Source organism: Ylistrum balloti, unplaced genomic scaffold, assembly GCF_031769215.1.
Source record: "Ylistrum balloti isolate Yb309-2 unplaced genomic scaffold, AGI_CSIRO_Ybal_v1 Utg370242, whole genome shotgun sequence".
NCBI lineage: Eukaryota > Metazoa > Mollusca > Bivalvia > Pectinida > Pectinidae > Ylistrum > Ylistrum balloti.
In genome coordinates, this window is record NW_026782196.1 from 2,777,031 (window position 1) to 2,799,008 (window position 21,978).

Consider the following 21,978-nt stretch of genomic DNA (forward strand, 5'->3'; position numbering starts at 1 on the left):
ACACTAGTTTAGGAATACCAGCGAAATCAGACAGTGAAGTAGCATCAGGAATTATGTTTCGTAAATCGTAGAAATAATTTTCGAAATTCACATCTGTTTCACTAATTGTATTTAATTATTATTCATGGGATTGGTGACGTATATTGAACGTATGTAAAACAGATCCGCTATACCAGAACAGAAGAGTTTCAAAATCTCATCATATTCAAGCTTTCAGCGAAAATAATGTTATGTATTTTGTTATTTTAAACATGAAACCCTCTCGACAGGTTGGATTTGTTCGTTGCATTGAGCAACATGTATGCAAATGACTCTACACCCACATACACGATTTCATGAAACAAATATGAGAAAACACCAAAGGGAGGACGGTGGGTGTGCCTTTACCTCAAAAAAGGGCAAAATTGGTTTACCCGATATTTCCGGTTCTGTATGAAGGTAATCAACAAGGACTAGAAAGGTAAGTTTTAAATTTAATTCCGAGGTGATATAGAAAAGGAACCATATTTAGAAAAAAGTATGTCACATCTATCACAAATATATCTATCTTTTTTCAAGCCAATCATACAACTGAGCCAGTCAAATAATTACTGTTTCGTAAGATTAGCTGTATATCAATTCAGATTACGTGGAATTCTGCGCCCTCTGACAGTTCAGATCTATAATTGGTGACGGAAATTTCAATGAAGAAAAATTGGTGGTATTAGGCATTAGGGTGTGTAACATTTGATTTACTCATATACATATAGTGCGTTCCGAAACTAAGCAATATGATATCTTAAAAGCAAAAATCAATATTATCTAGCCAAGCAATGGGTTTGACTAAATGTGATCCTCCCCACTCTCTCTCTCTCTCTCTCTCTCTCTCTCTCTCTCTCTCTCTCTCTCTCTCTCTCTCTCTCTCTCTCTCTCTCTCTCTCTCTCTCTCTCTCTCACCCTCCCTCCCTCCCTCTCAACCGAAAACTTTATCACTTTGTGAAACGGTTCCCCTATATAAAGTGTGCGTAACATCAGGCGCGAGCCAACAGTCTTTCCTTCCTCGTGTGGGAGTTATCCTGTCCTTTTCGACCACGGGATCAGCCAGTAGGTGAGAAATTCCTGTCCACGACACCAACCCTTCAACCTATTCACCGCGCCATCGTCGGTGTCCCGTGAAATGTTCATTTAAAAGACGTTATGAATTTGCGGCATGGTTACACTACATAAACTTATACAGTCAGTTACATCATAAAGTGCCTGCCAGCTGGCTTTTCTTAATCTGTACGAGTTATCTATCCTTTACTGCAAGAGTTATCTCCCCTCCACTGCATGATTCCATCCCTAACCACCACAGGATCACCCTGTGAAGTATGCGAGAATTCCCTGTTGCCTGTACGAGAAACCTTTATATGAGTTATCGACTATTTTTCCACATGACCGATATTATATCACATATCGTATATCGGTCAAAACAAGCCATCATTGCACTCACCGACAGTTGGAAGTCATCTCCCGTCAATACAGAAAGCGTGGAAATCGCGAATCGCCGAGTCGTCTGTCTGGTACATGTACATTGTAGTAGACACCCAAAGTGTGACAGAAGCCTTAGTGATGCAGCACTCGGTCTGCTAACTATCATGTTTTAATGAAAAAATCCTAACAAAGAATCGTGATATATCATTCATATTTATTTAGGAAGTACATAAGGGTTATCGTTCCATAAAGTGCCCAAGTATTTGTAAACACTATAGTCTCTAGTGACAACAGAAACAGCTAAGAATTCAGCAAAGATGAATCCGGGTTATTCATAAAATATCAATGATTTAGGACGTAAGCAAGATCTTAGTTACATATCAAATTCATTATTACGAAATCAAATAAAATGCAAATGATCAAATTAGCATTCTGATTGTATCTTTCCTACTTCACAGATCCCTCAGTTATTACTCTGGTATTTTATTATTATACAAATTAACAACACGTCATTTTACAACAAGCCTGATGATGTATATGTATTTGACTGTAAAATGTCAAAACGCATCAATTATTATGGGTGTTATCATTCAGCATTTAAAGCAATAGTTCTATCGCATGTAACAAAGTTCTAAGTATATTTAAACAGCAACAACATTATGCATAAATTGATAGACAAACTGGTATCTCGGCCATTAATTACACGTACCTTCAAAAGTCAGCAACTGTAGTGAAACTAATCACCTACAATAGGGAAATGTAGTTGTTGTAATATCTTTGTCGATACTGCCACATGTTGTGTTATATTCACATACTAAGAAAGATAACTCTAGTAATTGTTTATCAACCTATTGTACAACAAAAGGTCCCGAGTTTTTTCTGATGGCATTGAGTTGAGAATATGATTTGGCTTGCTGTATTGGGTTCACAATTATGATTCTATTCGATGTTGATGTCGTTTAAAAGCGTTGACAGGTTTTGCCATAACATTATGTATGTACATTGTGTAATATTATCCTGCATTCGAAAGGACTTCTATAACACATTCTATCTAATCGAAGGTATCAACATTAAGGGTATTGGGTGTATATGCAGGATAATATTACTTTTATTATTATTGCTGAATGATCACACTTTAATGTGTGGTGTAGTTTAGTTTATACAATCAAACTAAACTGCACCATACATTAAAGTTTAAAACCTTAGCAGCGACTGAAGAACACCAAATACCCTTAATGTTGATAACTTCGATTAGATACTACTCTGTCTCACTCAGTAAATTTGTAATGAAGATGAGCTGTTGTGTGTCTATTTTACGGTGTTCGAGACAGCAGACACTGCTGGTGGACTTACAATCCCCGCTGTTTGCTGTAACCAATAACGACACGGTTCAGCACGTGTACACGCAATTATCGTTCTTATAGAATTATCAGATATATAAAAATTACAAAATGTCTAGAACAATGCGGCTAATACATCTCCCCATTTAGAGTTTGATATTTCTTTTGAACACTTTGGATTTTCCTCAGTAGCTTCGGAGGTTTCAAAATGTAGGCACTTATCATCGCTGGGCGAGACATATGTATGCTTCAGTTTACTTCATTATTTGACTCTACTGTATTTGATTCCTAATTGGCACTAAAACGCGCTATTCATTCTTGTGGGGTTTTTGTTTTTGTTTTTGTTTTTTTTTTTTACAATATTCAAAACCCGAAGCAAACATCTCAGAAGAAGAAAACACACAAACACGTGGTACACAAATTTACATAACGTTTTAATCCGTTGTCATATTTATTATATATCAGAATATAAAAAAAAATTATACAAAATGTGTTGACCCATCCGTTGTGTACACAACAATCATCTATAACAGTCAGTGCGCTGCATATATATACAGGACGTCACAGGAATGCCTATAGTCTTTTAGGAAACAAAGTTCCCAGGATTTAAATAAACCAAAGGTCACAATAACACCAGTTGTAAGTTTACCACATTCATTAAACTAACATCGGGAAAAAATCCTGAATTCCAAATCTTAATTAGGACTGTTTACTTTTCTTACCACTGTCTTCTTACGTATGGTAAAATGTGTGAATTTAAAAGTTGTGTTATTTAACGAGTATTGTATTGTTGACTGGGATTTAATGCAAGGTCAGAGAGGCTTTCAAAAATCACAGCAAATGAACATAATTTGTTGTCAAAGTCAAACTTAATGATATAAGGAAGACGAACAAAATAAAGTTTGTAAAAGAAAACCCGCAATTATTTTACCTCACTGACTCTACATGAAACGTAAACCACTTAATAAACACGGGGAGATGTCCCGCATCCCCGGTAACCTTGGAGATACACTATAGGAATCACGTCTTTTTTAAGATTTGTGTCTTGTTTTAGTAAAACATACTAAATTACTCCATACAAAATAATGATAAAAACATGTTCACGTTTTCTAATGGTTGAAATAAATAAGAATTTAAGTAAATCCATTTAATGTGATATCACTACATGAAGTTTTAGACAATATACACACATGTACGGCATTTATGTTAATTACATAATTAGAGAAAAATGAGCATAATATTTCACATAAATTAACGACTGTAAAATAGTACCAGTAGATGCCTCGACAAGTACAAGCTACAGCGTTATGGCTAAAAAAACATGAATCCGCGATTCTCACAAAATGGCGACATCATGGCAGTTTGTTTGATGAAGTCTAAGGAGTACAATTTGTAGAAGAATCTATAATTTCTACTTAAGTTTGTCAAAGAAATTTGTCTGCTTAGAGAAATATTCTCATATACTCTACCAGAGTTGTCGTTCCTTAACTGTTACAGTGAACCTCTGTAAACGGCTTATGGTCTACTAATAGTTGACCTCGCGGTGAGGGTCAAAGTTTGCGGTGAAGCAAAAATATGTCGGCTTCCCTGGCAACACCAACAAAATAAACACATGTAGACTGTTTTGTATGTAGTGTTAACAATAACATTCGCGCTTTTGGAGAGGAAATGTGTCAATCGTGTAGCAAAATCATCACCAATTAACACTGATGTCAAATCACATTTCTCGAGAAAACGTCGGTAGTTGAAAAGTAAAAGTACAAATTGTAAAGACTACGGATATTGTCTGTTCATTCACCTTTAATCCTGCGTTATAATCCGTATCGTTTAAAGCTATTGTCATTTTCCAGATGTAAAAACATCTATTTTGAAAATACTGATACAAATAACAAAAAAGAAAAAAAAATAATGAAATAAGTTTTTTTCAAGAATCTTGAAATGACGTCATGCAGTGTACTGAAATGCACTCTGGGAGAGACTGGTAAAATGGGCAGGAAATCGGCCGAGATATCGTACACTGTGAAGTAAACTTGAACATATCTAAAGGACATAAAACTTAAGAAATTAATGGAAATAACGGCATCTACGATAAGATCACTATGGAGTAAGTATTTGAAAAAAAACATTGGAAAACAAATGAAGTAATGACAAACCTTGTAAGTTGTCTTATGGTGTTAGCACTCCTTGTAAAGTTGATACTAATATAAATGCACAATTGACAGCGGTGTGTGGCCAAGTTATTGTCCGACATCTTGCCACTAGAGTATTCCGGTTCCAGGACGACACTGTCCCCGTACATCTGGTTTATGTTCACAATGAATGGAAACAGTAAAACATTATTCTGACCATAATCTGGTTTGCACAGTCTCCCGACATCAAAATAATCGAAAAATTGTTGCTTAGAATTAAAATAAGAAAACAACGCCCGGAACATCGAATCCCCTAATCAGTCATTTCAGGTCATTTCGGGACATTCTTGAATACACGAGATCATTGAATACCTAAATGACCCACCGTTTGCTTGCTTAACCTTTCGATACCCCACTCGGATTAAGCCCGTCAGATTGGAAAATCACGAATTTTTTTGTTGTACACCTTGCCTTCAATACAACTCATACCATTTCATTTTATTAGCCGACGTTTCCCTTATTTTGCTGCTAAACTAGCCTTGACAAAGACAATAGAAACACCTTTTCTAGATGAAACTGTATCATCATCAGATAAAAAAAGTAGTATCGGTTCCAATATTATGAGATCTCTAGAACAACTAGAAATAGCTGTCACATATTTTACTGTAACTGGGAATGCTGCTGTATGCTCTGATCTATCACATATTTTACTGTAACTGGGAACGCTGCTGTATGCTCTGATCTATCACATATTTTACTGTAACTGGGAATGCTGCTGTATGCTCTGATCTATCACATATTTTACTGTAACTGGGAATGCTGCTGTATGCTCTGATCTGTCACATATTTTACTGTAACTGGGAATGCTGCTGTATGCTCTGATCTGTCACATATTTTACTGTAACTGGGAATGCTGCTGTATGCTCTGATCTATCACTTATTTTACTGTAACTGGGAACGCTGCTGTATGCTCTGATCTATCACATATTTTACTGTAACTGGGAATGCTGCTGTATGCTCTGATCTATCACATATTTTACTGTAACTGGGAATGCTGCTGTATGCTCTGATCTGTCACATATTTTACTGTAACTAGGAACGCTGCTGTATGCTCAGATATATCACATATTTTACTGTCACTGGGAACGCTACCGTATGCTCAGATCTATCACATATTTTACTGTAACTGGGAACGCTACCGTATGCTCTGATCTATCACGTATTTTACTGTTACTAGGAACGCTACCGTATGCTTTGATCCATCACGTATTTTACTGTAAATGGGAACGCTACCGTATGCTCAGATCTATCACATCTTTTACTGTAACTGGGAACGCTACTGTATGCTCAGTACTCTACATTACGACCAGTACCACTATCTGAGTTTTTGCTGTAATTCTGGGCTTTGCAGCGAGGTCAGCACGGTTATCTGTGTTTTCACTGTAATTATTCATTCTACATTACGACCAGTACCGCTATCTGTGTTTTTACTGTAATTCTGGACTCTACATTACGACCAGTACCGCTGTCTGTGTTTTTGTTGTAATTCTGGGCTCTGCAGTGCGGTCAGTACGATTACCTATGTTTTCACTGTCATTTTGGACCCTACAGTATAGTGTGTGTACAGTTATCATCTTTTGTTTGATTTTGGACTCTACGGTATTTACAGTACTTTTATTTGAGATTTTACTGTAAATCTGGACTGTCTATTACAGGTGCTACAGTGTTTCCACCCATTAGCTGGTCGGCTAGTAACATTCCACCTATAAAAGCTAGAACGGCGACCAACGCCACAACGATGGAAATAATGACAGCAATAACAGACATCTCCAATCGAAAACTTTCCCCGCTACCAACCTGGCGTCTGGAATTCACCCACGTGCCGATATCTTCATCCACGAAACCATCTCCATCATCATCACGTCTGTTTCTGATTTCCTCGTCCACCAAGCCATCACAGTCGTTGTCATTTCCATCTGCTGAAACTGTTCTTTTACCGGAAATGACGCATGACTCATATACATTTGTTAGTCGCATTCCTAGTGAATATAAACGAACAGATTCATTACGCAAAATTTCCACGATACCGCAAACCGACGGGAAAAGTGATATGCGACGTTGAGGTATTATTTCAAAGTTTTCATAATTTTCAAGATTTGCATAAAGGTATACATCATCATGAGTCAAATTTTTAAACAGTGTTTCCATCGTCATGTTTTTAAAATTGATAAGAAAATTGTATCCGAATGTGCCCCAAACGGATAGTGTTGTCTTACGGTTGTCCTTGTCGTTGAACCGATATCTTGGTAAACACTGGGACACTGATGGAAGAGACATATAAACAAATCTATCGAGTTCATAGCTATTCACAGCCTCCATTAGCACCATCGGTAACACGGATGAATTAGGAGATATTATATGTATGTATTCATCCGCGGCAACCTTCAAAGTGTAGGGAAATGATGAAATGGATACGAAACTATCGGTCATGCTGTTGGTATTAATGAATAGATCCCCAGTGTCGTTTTTACCTGTAACAAACAACAAAATGATAGCTGTAGTGTGCCTTCACATGAACTTTGTAAAGCAGAGGTGATGCACCATAAACACAAATAGTAAAATTGCATAAACTTACGCCCCTCTATATGTCTTACAGACATCAACAGCAATCATAAAGCAAACAGGATATATAATTCAGAGGAAATCTTGTCGAAGTAGACCGCAATGCCTTGGTATTGCAATGCTTGAGGTGAAACATTATCATGAATCGGGCCTTTCCATTAGTTATCTTTCCCCTGTATGATAAAGACAGGCAATCCAAGACCGAAGATAATATTTGTAGATTTTCGTGGGGTTCAAAGTCAAGAAACGGTATCATGACGACCTGAATTCCTCCGTTGATACCACACACGAATAATTAATGCCAAGTTGTTAACCGCATTATTACCATAAAAGGCCTGAAATTTTAATGATAGTAAACTCGATTAGAAAAATCAATTTTGAGTCAATCCGATTTCTAAGTGGAGGTACTTGTTCATAATAATGAGGTTTTATTTTCACTCAACATCTTACAATACGTTTACTGTTTAAATAATGAATTTATTGGACGGGAGCTGTTTGTTAAAAAAATCGAAGATTATCAATATTTGATCAGATACATACCTACAATGTATATGGTCGCTGTGATATTAACTAGTGTTGGTATTGGTAACAGAAACTGCCGCCCCCACGTGTTTGTCGGCGAAAGTTGCTCTACAATAATAGCCTGAAGACTTGATTGTTTTAGTAAGGCGCCAGCAACAACCATAAACGCATTGGGTGAAATAATTTCTACACCAGACAGGTTACAAGTACATTTGATATAAACTGCTTCAAACTCGTGTACAGTAATCATCATCTTGTATTTGGAATCAAACTTGGCCCAGCTGCTGTCGTCGAAGATGAATTCCCCAGATGTAGGTGCTTCTGTTATGATGGTAACATTGGTTGCATTGCGTATTGGGTATATGATAGTAAAACACTGCCATTTCATCCGATCAGACGGTACCACAACGGTGTACATGTTCCCGGCAATGTCTATTGGGTGAACTAGGTAATTATCATTTTCGTATTCCACGTACACTGTTATCTCACAACTCGATCGGATCTGGCCACCTGTGGTAAATGGTAATTATTTCAATTTATAACATCGAATATAACAATGTGAATACTTGAAATTAAAATGTTTTCATTGAATTCCAACACATATTTTTATGAGCATCTTAAATTAGGACTTAAGTTTACATTTCAACATTTAAAAAATCAGAAAAGAGAAATAGCCTTTTGAAATACAAGACTACACAGAAACGGGTTACTTGTGTGTAACGGTAAGATTTTTTAGTATTTACCAATTTCGCCGAGACTGTTCCATTTCGGGTTCACACAATCTACAACGAGTCTGCGAGATAGTCCTTTACGGAGTCGAATGCGTGTGACGTTGAAGGGCGTGGCCACTATTACGGAACATGATCGGGATGTCTGAGGAACAAGGAACAGTGTAGGTCTGATGTTGTCCAAACACAGAGGAGTCATATAGAAGAATCGTTTTCCGTTAGTGTCAGGAATGGCTGAAACATTTGTTTGTTAAGTTGATATCTTAATTTAGCTTGAATATATTTTGAAATTGCAGAGAATTTAGCCTGATACCATAAATGACGCTGTGGTGTAGAATTTCGTTTTGTTTGCCAATAGCTGGCCTGTTATCACTGATAATTATTACACATGTAATAGCACCTAGAGGGTCTGTGATTGGTTGGAGATTTCTATTTTTTCCATCGTAACATCATAACTTAATGACGTGATATGCATTGTGACACCATAATCCGATGACATGATATGCATTGTGACGTCATAACATTATGATATGACATGGCATCATAATGAAAATGATGTACTATGAGAACAACACAGATTTCGATTAAGTATCAACTTACAAATTGTTGGTTTCACGAAAGCTTGTAAAATATTCATGTGATAAACAGAAAGAAGTTTACACTTCATATAAAAACCAAAATCCATGTGACGTTGTTTATAGCACTTACGATGTAAAAGTTCTTGTTAAGACCGCGCTTACAATTCCATGGGTTATATGAAATGTTTTCTCTAATTTTCGGATACACTATTTTTATCGTACTGAGTAATGCCGTACACCCCTATCTGATAACTATTTGGCACGCTAGAATCTGCGTCTCTTCACACTTACTTCATGAAATATTATACATTTATGCTAAAACATCAACTGTATATTTGCAAAAGCCACACCAAGGAATATCATCTTCCATCTACCAATTAATGAAATTAACTGCATGATACTACTGTTTTGATCTTCCGGGACTCACCAGTGATGCTAGGGGCATACATTTTGAAACTGAGAAGGCGACCGAGAAAAGAATCGATACTGTTCGAGAGACCAATGTCAAAATCTACATTTGGAGGTAACAATTTCTCAATTCAATAAATATGAATAACACATTGAAATACCGGTTTTCATGACAGGAATAATGTTCTGTGTGAAATTAAAATTTACTCTTTTGAGTATTATTTAACTTACCCTGTTCTGATCTGAAACATACCACTAACCGGAAAAGTGAGTAGAATACTGCAAAACAGAAACGGACAATGAACAACTGTTACAAGGAACCAGCATAAGGCTTCTGCATGATAACAATCGTTGGGTTTATTGCACCAATCCTGATGAATATATGGTTGTTAAATTTTGATAATTTCTATATATAATCTACAAAGTACATGAACTAAGCCAATCCAGATAACATGTATTGACTGAGACAAGAAAGCATCTCGCTTGTAAATAAAACTTAATACAACATTAAAAAGCTCACCCCAGCAGAAAAAAGGCCTTCTCAGTAACAGTAGCCACGTCCTATAACTTTACATTACATTATTACTCAATCTTGGAACTCAAGACATAGACTGAATGGCGGAGTATGGTCCCATATCCCTTAGCCTGTGGCTGTTTCGATCCATATCGTCTTAGCTGCTTTTTTGGTGTTTTGTTGTTAAATTATCTATTTGTATTTCAATGAGATAAAGATCAATAACTGAAGTAGTTGATATGTATGCCCTGTGACGACTTTAAAACAATTATCAAATTATCATTATGTAGAAAATCGTTTTCTGTCCTTATTCTTACTGTCTATATCGCTGGTATATCTCATGCTGTTATGCGTGACTCGTGTCCAATGTGATTTGGTCTAATAGCAAAAACATGCAACCAGGCTGCACATATGGAGCACAACCCACAAGATATATAGTAAAGCTGCCAATTGATTAATGAATTGGATGATAGCACGTTATCTTGTGGAAATAATCCATATATGTAGAGTGCTGTGTTTATCGCTGATAGTAGTGTAGTTCAACTATCTAGTAAAACATACTGATAGAACAGTGAAAATGTCAACTGTACTGAATCTTGTGACGGAATTTCAATAGTATTTTACTATATGTATACAAATTGTGACGTTCTATCGTACATGTATCATTTTAATTGCATTAATCATTTGACACATCGCCCATCTCGATGTTTTGTCGACTTTGTAAGTCTATATCATCTAGTCCTTTTTAATAGAAGATCATTTCCTACAATGTATGTTTTAATTGATTATAAATTTGATTGTCAATGAGCTGTACATTTGTTTCTATCAATTGGAGGGTGGGGGATATATTGGTAATAAAACATATAAAACATATATACCTACCGACGACGCTGACAGGTACCCGTGTGTTCATGTTGGTCTCCCTGTGTCTTTGTCATCGCAGGCAACATTATCTATATCAATGAAAAAGACGTCAAACTCCGACTGAAGTCAACTCAGGAACGAAAGAAAGAAAGAAGGAAATAAATAAATAGATTAATCCATAAGAAATTAAATAGACTGAAAAAAGGGAGAGAGAGAGCGAGAGAGGGAGAGCGAGAGAGAGAGAGAGAGAGAGAGAGAGAGAGAGAGAGAGAGAGAGAGAGAGAGAGAGAGAGAGAGAGAGAGAGAGAGAGAGAAAGAGAGAGAGAGAGAGAGAGAGACGAAATGAAATAAACAGGCAAATAGATTGATGAACAAATAACTAAATGATAAAGAAAGAAATACAAAATAAATAAATAAAGAAAGAAAATGAATATATATAAGTATGTTGAACATTCCCTTATGATTATTATATCAGTATTATAACAAAATCTGAAAGCAGTTAACAAGCATATGTATTAACGGAAATTCATACTGTTATGAACACCTAATAATGAGTTATAACCATTATGAAATAGTAATAAGATTTGTTATGATATATAATAAAACTGCAACATATTGTAGAAATAATAGCATAAAGAGAGCGTTGTATTTAAAATCACATAAAATCATGCCATTGACACCATATAATGACAGGCAGTGAAAGAAATAGTTTTACTAAACCAGGCAAATATTGAGGCATTTTTTTATTGAATCTTTATTAACGTGTGTATTTAATTTATATGATACATCCATGACAGAGTATCTGAGATCTAAAGACTAAGACGAACAGTTTAACACTACAGAAACTAGTCAACTGATGTGTGGTGCTGTGAACTGTCATCACACTACCTAAAAATGAAAAGAGATTAATTCACAAACCAATAACCTACACCTACCACGAACAATAACACTGAAACTTTACAAGTACATCGAATTTCTTTCTCATTTGAGGAAATCATAGACTACAAATCAGATTTCACTATTTCACAATGAGCACTTACCTTAAAGCCATTAAAGTGTCTATCTTTGGAACAGTGGATGTTTTCCAAATGACCTCGTCCGACCCAGTGCATTTATCTTTGGACAGGTTATGATATGATTGGAGGAGTATATCAATGAGTGTGCAGTTACCATGGAAACAAATCCAATCCCGATAATTAGTCGAGCCATCTACACGTAATGCGTCACCTGTGTATCGATCTGAATGTCGACGCGAAGTTGGCCTGCAGAAGTGATATACAGTGCAGTGTATATACCTCAATAATGTAACCAGCTATTGAAACGTTTTTAAGAAAAAATAAAATTGGAAAAAATAGATATGCTTAAGGAAAAAGAAAAAGAAAATTGAAAAAGACATGATAAATATGTTTCCAAACTGTATATATGTAACCTCTTTTAATAGCTTAATGGAAGAATGCTATACCAGGAAATTCTATATATATCACAGCTGTGTCATAAAATCAACGGAAAACACGAATAATGTATATAACATTTCATATACTAAATTAATTTTGCTATAAATATTTCACGTTAAAAATAACAAGGAAAATTATGCCGCGTCAACAGAATCTCAATTCATATCATGTGACGTTAGGGTAGAATATCAATTAAAGTAAGATATATATATGGAAATTCGGTGAAGTTAGGGTAAAATATCAACAAAGTAAGATATACACGGAAATTCGGTGAAGTTAGGGTAAAATATCGACAAAGTAAGATATACACGGAAATTCGGTGAAGTTAGGGTAGGATATGAACAAAAGTAATATATACACGGAAATTCGGTGAAGTTAGGGTAGAATATGAACAAAAGTAATATATACACGGAAATCCGGTGAAGCTAGGGTAAAATATCGACAAAGTAAGATATTAGGGTAGAATATCAACAAAGTAATATATACACGGAAATTCGGTGAAGTTAGGGTAAAATATCAACAAAGTAATATATACACGGAAATTCGGTGAAGTTTGGGTAGAATATCAACAAAGAAAGATATACACGGAAATTCGGTGAAGCTAGGGTAAAATATCAACAAAGTAATATGTACCTGGAAATTCGGTGAAGGTAGGGTAAAATATCAACAAAGTAATATGTACCTGGAAATTCGGTGAAGTTAGGGTAGAATATCAACAAAGTAAGATGTACACGGAAATTCGGTGAAGTTAGGGTAAAATATCAACAAAGTAAGATATACACGGAAATTCGGTGAAGTTAGGGTAGAATATCAACAAAGTAATATATACACGGAAATTCGGTGAAGTTAGGGTAGAATATCAACAAAGTAAGATGTACACGGAAATTCGGTGAAGTTAGGGTAAAATATCAACAAAGTAAGATATACACGGAAATTCGGTGAAGGTAGGGTAAAATATCAACAAAGTAATATGTACCTGGAAATTCGGTGAAGGTAGGGTAAAATATCAACAAAGTAATATGTACCTGGAAATTCGGTGAAGTTAGGGTAAAATATCAACAAAGAAAGATATACACGGAAATTCGGTGAAGTTAGGGTAGAATATGAACAAAGTAAGATATACACGGAAATTCGGTGAAGTTAGGGTAGCATGTTTATAGGCCTGTTCCCAGTAACATGATTTTCGAGCAAGAAGTAGTCAACTGATCAATAAACACAAAATGTTTGGAAATGTTTTATGATCTCATTGAGAATTATTCTATATTTTTGTGCAATATGAAGCTGGACGTGTTTGGTACTCGTGAATTGGTCAGATGGTTTATTGTACACATTGCTCTAATTTAGAACGTGACATAACTTACTTGAATTTACCAAGGTTTACTTGGCAGGTGTCGTTGATACAGCAGAAGGCGCTTACTCTTGCGGAACATCTCATAGACCTATTCAAAGGGATTCGGCACGAACTTCGACTCACGGTCCATATACATGTATTATAGTGACAAGGGGTGTCTGAAGAGAAAAACTGAACACATTTTTTGCAATAATGTTTTTTTCCAGGGGCCGCCGATCTTGAAAAAAAAGTTTGATCTTTTCAACGAGTGTTTGATGAAGGAGACTGACCAAAATTAAACCAAACTATGGTCAGACAAATTGTGAAATATAGGTTAAAATGACATTTCTCTTTTTGGTTGAAACACGCTGTCGTCTCTAATGGGTGCCTCAATATCTAGGCCCTGATCGCAAAATCTACGCTGATGGCGATATACAGTACCATTGACCTTGTCCGCACGTGTCCTTTGTTGTTGTCATGTCATGTTGACATTCGATGTATTAACTTACCTCGCTTAGCCCTTAGTATCATTGACGTGTCCTAGGAGGACAGTTTACTTTTTGTTTGACTCTACCGGATCAAACTATCAATTTTCATTGAAAGGTTCTATTGAACATTAAGCTTGTGTGTTTTCTATATTCTGTAGGATCTACCTTCGACTAACTCGAAAGTTTTCACATCATCAGGTGGTTGGCTGTTCAAATCACCCTGTGCCCATTGTCCGTCCATCCGTAGACAATTCATTTTATCACTATTTCTTAAGAAGTGATGGAATGGTCTCGGCCTCATATTTGTCATGTTTAGGTGTACGTTTGAGTCTTGTTGCGCCTTTTGGATTCTGGGATGGTCAAACGATGGTGGGCGCCAATATCCCTCTCTGATCTCGAATTGTTTTTTAGTAAATGTATGATTATTCAAATTTCTACAATATCATTATTCATTGCGATAGTATAAATCTGTTTACATATGTTGTCATACTTCTACATAGAATTTATAAAGGTTCGGATGCCTGTAACTGCCGCAATTCATTCATATAGAGATAAGCTTTTCATTGCTTTGATCGGAAATTGCACATAAGCACATACTTTTTCAATTGAAATGAATTTGCTAAATAAACTTGATAAGTAGAATGTCATTTGTAGGTTCCCATGCGTCTTTCAGTTACATTTCATTTTGTGACTGACTTGAATTCTGGAGAGGGCGCGCCTGGCCACCACCTCAACTTCTGATCTGATGGGGAATTTAGTATGGCTTATATAAAGACGTGATTGCACAGTCACGTGGCCATACTAGTCAAACTTACAAGTTAAATTACTAGAAACACGTAAATATAACCGTGTTATGCTATAAGTTATGATGGTGCTATAGTTAAAAGTAAGAAGCTCCAACAGCCCCGCCCCCTAAAAACAAAAGTCTTTCAAAATAATAAAACATGATACCTCCTTTTGTATACATTGCCCGATCAATCACGTATTACATAATACAGATATATATTAACCATACAGCAACTTAGGCATTGTAAACATTATTTTAAATGATTTCCACGTGTGCGTCATGTTACCCGGATTTGTCTTTACTCCCTATCATTAAAAAGCATGACCAGTTCATCTTCTTTGCTTTTAACATTCCGTACAAACCTTATAGCTGATTAAGCATTAAATATATCGTGTTCCATTAATGTCTTTAGGTATAAAATCAAATCACTTTAAACACAACCTTCAAACAAGCACAGGAACAATGGTCAATTTCCCATTAATGTTTTTTCGTTGCTGTATTCAATAAATCACAAAGTTCAATATTATTGACAATTTTTAATCTAGGCACACTCTATCTTGTTAACTTGTTGAAGAGATTTTAAGGCTGTAACCATAATACATGGGGATAAAATATGTCTTAAATAATTAAACATCTAGAACTCTACATTCTATTGTACATCAATTCTTCTAAATTATATACTACTTAATATGCGTGTGTGTTTGAATGAACATGAAAGGGCGTTAGCATCTTGTATATTACGCCGAATCATTTTGCTTATTTTGGCAAGACAAAATGCTTAAACTAAATAACGTATCATATATTTAATATACCATACTACATGTTATCAAACTTAACGTTACATTTATATCACATCTACTACCATATCACTTCATAATCGGTTATGTCATACTTTATTACACCATATTATATATAATATTATTTTCACATCACATATATCATTCATTTGTATGAATTACACCATTTCATCTGCTGCTCACGTGTATATATTAGAGGCAATGCTATTTTAGAGCTTTTCCTCACTAGCGTATTGCGCTAAACTATGATGGTGCTGACTTATTTTCATTGTTCTTTATATAGCAATCATTATGGATACGTTATTTAATCACTGCACTAAAATGTCAGAAAGTGATAATGCGCTAGCATTGGATTGTGCCCAATTAAGTGCGTTTATAGTATCATATACCATTGTGTATGTTATCAAGCTTTATATCATGTAACATAATATATTACTTAAGATTATTCTGATACATTCACAAAACATGGTTGGAGTTCATAAGTTCCTAACATTGTAATGCATTTGGCAGGAACAAAACGAAGTATTGTTAAGTTGTAGGAACAAAAGTAAAACTTAATGTTCCACAATGATGTTAGTGTCAACAATGTAATGATGTAATCTACCCTTTACATTCTCTGATATGGTTTTAAAATATCCCATTGAACTATATTTAATATATGTAAGTTGTTTGCTTTGCACCAGCTACTTCAGTCAGTTTGACATCTTAACTAATGTTAGCCATTTCATCACCAGGTCCGATCCTAGCCATGACAGAATCTGAAGTGACAACCACAAGCAGCTCTACGACAAATCAATCTGGAAATGGAAACCTTTTCGCCACAGCCATTGTTGTAATATACTCAATGTTTCACCATTTCATGTGATTGATTGGTTGCACACGCATTAAACATTTGGGATTTGATATGTATATTTAATGATTAAGTGTTTTGTACACAGTAATGTTTAATACATTCTGTTCACTGTTAGCAATGTCATTGTATATAGTAATGTTTGATGGCACTTTACTCAGTAGTGTTCAATGACACTCAGTCCAGCAGTGTTTAATGGTATGATGGTGTTGTATACAACACCGTTTAATGACGCCCTGTTTATTAGTGTTTATGTCATTGTATATAGTAATGTTTGATGACACTTTACACAGCAGTGTTCAATGACACTCAATTTGGTAGTGTTAAATGGCGTTATGGTGTTGTATACAGTAATATTTAATGGCATTTTTTTCAGTAGTATTTGATGGAAATATCATCAAGAATCATTCAGTATTGTTTGATGGTAACCAATTTAGCAGTGTTTAGTAAAAATATTACATGTAATGTTCGATTTTGTTATTTCTCCTTAACATTTTAAATAACGCAATTTTTACCCTTGACAATACTTGACAAAGAACAACCTATAGAATCAAAATGTCAAGCCGAACAAAATGCTGTAACCTCTACTCTAATATAACAAGACAATTGATTGGTCAATGAAAATGACATTTGACAGTGTAACCAAGATATATCATCCATTCGCGAGTTTCCTATTTCTTTTTTGCATATTCATCCTAGGATACAGTTGTCAATGGCGGCAATGAACCCGATTAATTGATCTCGACAAATCATGAAGATATTCACAAACAAGAGATGACCCTGCTAAACACAAAGCATGATACTTTGATACTTTCCAATTACATACATATGTGGTGTGGCTGACGTGGGGGTACACAAGGTACTTATGACAACTACATGGATAAATCATTGAGCACAATTATCACTACCTGCAGTTAATTATTTCATAATAGTTATGATAAAATGTATTGTTTGACGTACTGTAGTGAATTTAAATACTTTCACAAACAATTGGAGATATGTGGCACTCTCTGTGTGCATTTCTAATGAAAGAAAAAGATGTTCCGTCATTTTACCACTGATCCAATGCTAGCGATTTCATCTTTTTTATACTCAAAAGTTACACACACAAAAGGGATGAATGTGAAATGTTAATGTATGGATTCGTTGCATTGTCTTTAAATATTGAAAATGTAAATACGTCAATGTATGGTACATAATGTAAGGAGTAGCAGCGAAACCCTTTACCCTTGATTTTGAATACTACATGTGTTAGTTGGTTCATCAATGCGAAATATACTTAGACTTGCCCACACATTGCATATTTTGTTTGTGTGTGTGTGTGTGTGTGTGTGTGTGTGTGTGTGTGTTAGACACCAGTTGATATAAAGAAAAGCCAATTCATGTATTCAATTTCAATTCTAAAGAGAAACATTAGCCTGAATCGGTCACCTATTCTGTAGTTTTAAAAGAATATATTGTTCACTCCATTTATACAAAGTAGAAAGCCCTATCCAATTTTATGCTTATAATAAATACCAAGACCCAGAGTCTATTGATGTTTGAAAAGAATTTTTCAATACATTCGTCCCATGTGACCTTGCATTTAGGCCAAGGCAAATCATTTGAAGACACTAGAGTGGCATAATGTCGTGTTCTTGCATTAAAAATATAATTATCTTATTTTACATATTTGATCTCCGTGACCTAGGAAGTGAATCAATATTATTTGAACTTATTCCATCATTTCACTAATTTAATATCATGATCATGGACCTATTTGATTTTGAGAAGAAATTGTTTACAAATTTAATGAGTTTCACACATTTAATTTCAAAATATTTCATTGTCAAGGTCTTGATGACAGAAGGAATGGGAAACGGGCATAGCCAATGGAAGCACTCTCCATACAGTAATAAACAACAATACTATATTTTATCAATGGCTAAGGATATCCACCAAACTTCGGTCCTGATTCCAATAGCATTTCAGCCTTTCGCAAAGATAGAAATATGGTGGTACTGTCATGTTTATCTCTGAATCACTAGTTGCAAATCTGAGGTCAGATCTAGAATTTGGAAATTTTGAAATGATATGGTCACATAATGTCATAATATTCTTTATCTAATTTGCTATTTATATGGACCCCCTCCTCCTCTTATAATGGTGCCGACTTATGGCAGCATCTACGACATTCGGTAAATACTGTACTAGAAGAAACTTAACACATAATAATCACAGGTGATTTAAATGTCGACTTCTTAAATGATGTCAGAGGCGAATTATGTAAAATTGTATCTTATTATTATACCTTGTTCGTCCACACGTCTTGACCTACTTATTATAAATAATGTTGATGTGTTATTTCCTGATGTTATTGAAACTGATCGAAACTATTAGTGTTCCTGGTGTTATTGAAATAGACCGAAACTATTAGTGTTCCTAATACCGCATATAATGTTATCAATATTCAATCTTAAATCTTTAGAAAATTGTGGGCATTCTATTTTGATATTTTGTGATTTGTCTAAGGACTTTGACAGAGTTTGGCATAAGGGTCTCCTTTATAAACTGAACAATTATGGTGTCTCAGTACCACTTCTTCAGTGGATAACTAGTTGTATGTCTACCAGACAACAGACAGTTATATTAAGGACTCGTTATACTCATTCAAAAATATTAATGCTGATTTCAATAAGGCTCTGTTCTTGGACTTTTCTTTTTCTTGATATACATTAATGACATCTTCAGGAATTTAGATTCTCTATCTAGACTTTTTGCTGATGATACCACTCTATCTTATTCATCTGAAGATTTAAACCTAATAGAGAATATCTGATTTAAAAAGCTTGGTCGAAGGAATGGCTTAAGAATTTTAACTTAAAATAAAACGGAGGCTCTAGTTATTTTTAATTTTCTAACAGACAACTTCCTTTCATTCCATCTTTGGCATTTGATAATACCCCGATCCAAATCACTATCCAGCATAAACTAATGATTGTTAATGGAATGTACATGCAGAATATATTGGACATAAAGTAACCAAGTATATACCAACCCTATGCAAACTCAAACTAGTTAGAAAAAATTAACATGTCTTATATCCGACCTCATCTCGAATATGCATACGAAGATTGGGACAACTGCAGTGCAATTAATTATGTAATACTGGAAACAAGACAGCCTATTTAACACAGGGCTGTTCCATACACAAAGACAGACTTTTGTATCGTTAAACCAGTTGGATTCCACTTTCGAAAAGACGAGAAGCTCGCAACTTTCTTAGTTTAACAGTAAACAATTTTGCAGCTAATTTTCTCTTAGATATATTGCGAACAGATATTGGAAATCTAACATCATACAATTTCCGAAACGCACACTGATTGGGAAACAATATTTTCGTCTTCAACAGTCGAAAAATTCATTCTTTGCTTCTTTGTTCTACAAGAATATTTGATTTTCCGATCCTATACACCACCATACCCATACTAAACTGAAGGAACGCCTTTGCTCTCTTGTTATGAGAGCTTTCTTCTCCAAGAGAGGTGAATGGCGGTATAAATATAAGGTTGTGTATTGTACTGATGCGTATTTCGTAAAAAATTATATCCAAATCACAGAGAAAATATACGTAGAACGAAATCATACAAATGATCGAGTTTCTTGTTGACAACATTTTCGTCGAGTTTGGTGGGAATATCTTCCAACAGACTATTGGCATACCGATGAGGACCAACTGCGCACCTCTGTTGGTTGATTTGTTTTTGTTTTCATACGAGGCTAAATTTATTGAAGAGCTTTTTAAAACAGGTCACAAAGACCTTGCAAAGTCTTTAAAATTCATCTTCAGATATATTGATGTCTTGTCTTTAAATAAGAAGAAATTTATTGGCGTGTATCATATTCATTGTAATTGTTAATCGCTTGTAATATTGACATATATATATATATGGTTGTGTGTCTTTCTTTTCATCAGCAGGGTGCAAGGATAATGTCACGTGTTGCGTTATCTTGTCGTCTTTTGTTTTGTCCTTTGTCTGTCTTCATGTTGTATGATTGTATGTGCATGATTTATTTACATATAGAAGCTTCATTATTTCATCTTATCAAAATCACTCTATTTGTAAGCAAGCGTGCGGTATAAGTATTGGTGGAAACCCGTATCCCTTCAGGGAATTGAACACCGCACGGCTATGATCAAGCATGATGATGATGATGACGATGATGATGATACATCAGTACATGTGTATGTGCCGATGTTTTGTGTGACGTCGTCTTCACACTCAAATTGCGAATGTTCGAGTGTATCCTATTCATTATGATAGCTAATCGTTTGCCACATTTATCACCTTACGAACAGTGAGTGTCATTTTGAGGTGAGGTGATCTTGTTGCGGCTGGCGGCTACCTCCACGATCAACAAAAGGTAAACCAGTCACATGCTTTTCAGAGAAATGGTGTTGAAGTGTCTTAAAGTAAGGGCTTTCATTTATTATTTAAATATATCTTGTGAAAATTTGAAAGAAACGACCAAACAACAAAATTTAAGATTAATGTAGTTTTGTGAAATATTTCACTATTATTCTATAATTCCATGTATTGTAGATGAACCAGTTTCAAACTACTGTCAACACCACTTTTTGTCTTGCCTATAAACGAACTTATATACGGACACATACGTCCATGTCACGGGGTCAATATTAATAGTACATTTGTATAATGTTAGTATAAGTCTGTTTTACTTCGAAAATTGCTATCAATGCCTACATAGCTGACTTCAAATTTTAATTTTATCTAGACAGGTATTGAAAAAAGTAACGTGGTGATTTCCACTGTAAGCAACATGTATAACCAACGATTTTTTATTTGCTACATATTTTTGAATGTTACGTTTTAGATAAGTGATAAAGCAAACGTGACACCGCGTTCCTCCACGTCCTCAGTACGTTCTTCTGCGCTGGCACAATGTGGGATCGCGGTGTAGCGTGGGGTCGCGGTGTAGCGTGTAACGTGGGGTCGCGGTGTAGCATGTAGCGTGGGATCGCGGTGTAGCGTGTAGCGTGGGGTCGCGGTGTAGCGTGTAGCGTGGGGTCGCGGTGTAGCGTGTATCGTGGGGTCGCGGTGTAGCGTGTAGCGA

General features: G+C 35.4%; 1 protein-coding gene across 1 annotated transcript; it reads right to left on the reverse strand.

Annotated features, from left to right (window-relative positions):
• Positions 1-6,607: 6,607 nt before the first annotated feature.
• Positions 6,608-8,992, reverse strand: LOC132552231 (uncharacterized). Its single transcript, XM_060216380.1, has 3 exons — positions 8,809-8,992; positions 8,084-8,575; positions 6,608-7,452 (listed from the first exon to the last, which is right to left on the reverse strand). The coding sequence occupies exons 1-3, from the start codon at positions 8,990-8,992 to the stop codon at positions 6,608-6,610; spliced, it is 1,521 nt and encodes a 506-aa protein (XP_060072363.1).
• Between the last annotated feature and the right edge of the window lie 12,986 nt (positions 8,993-21,978).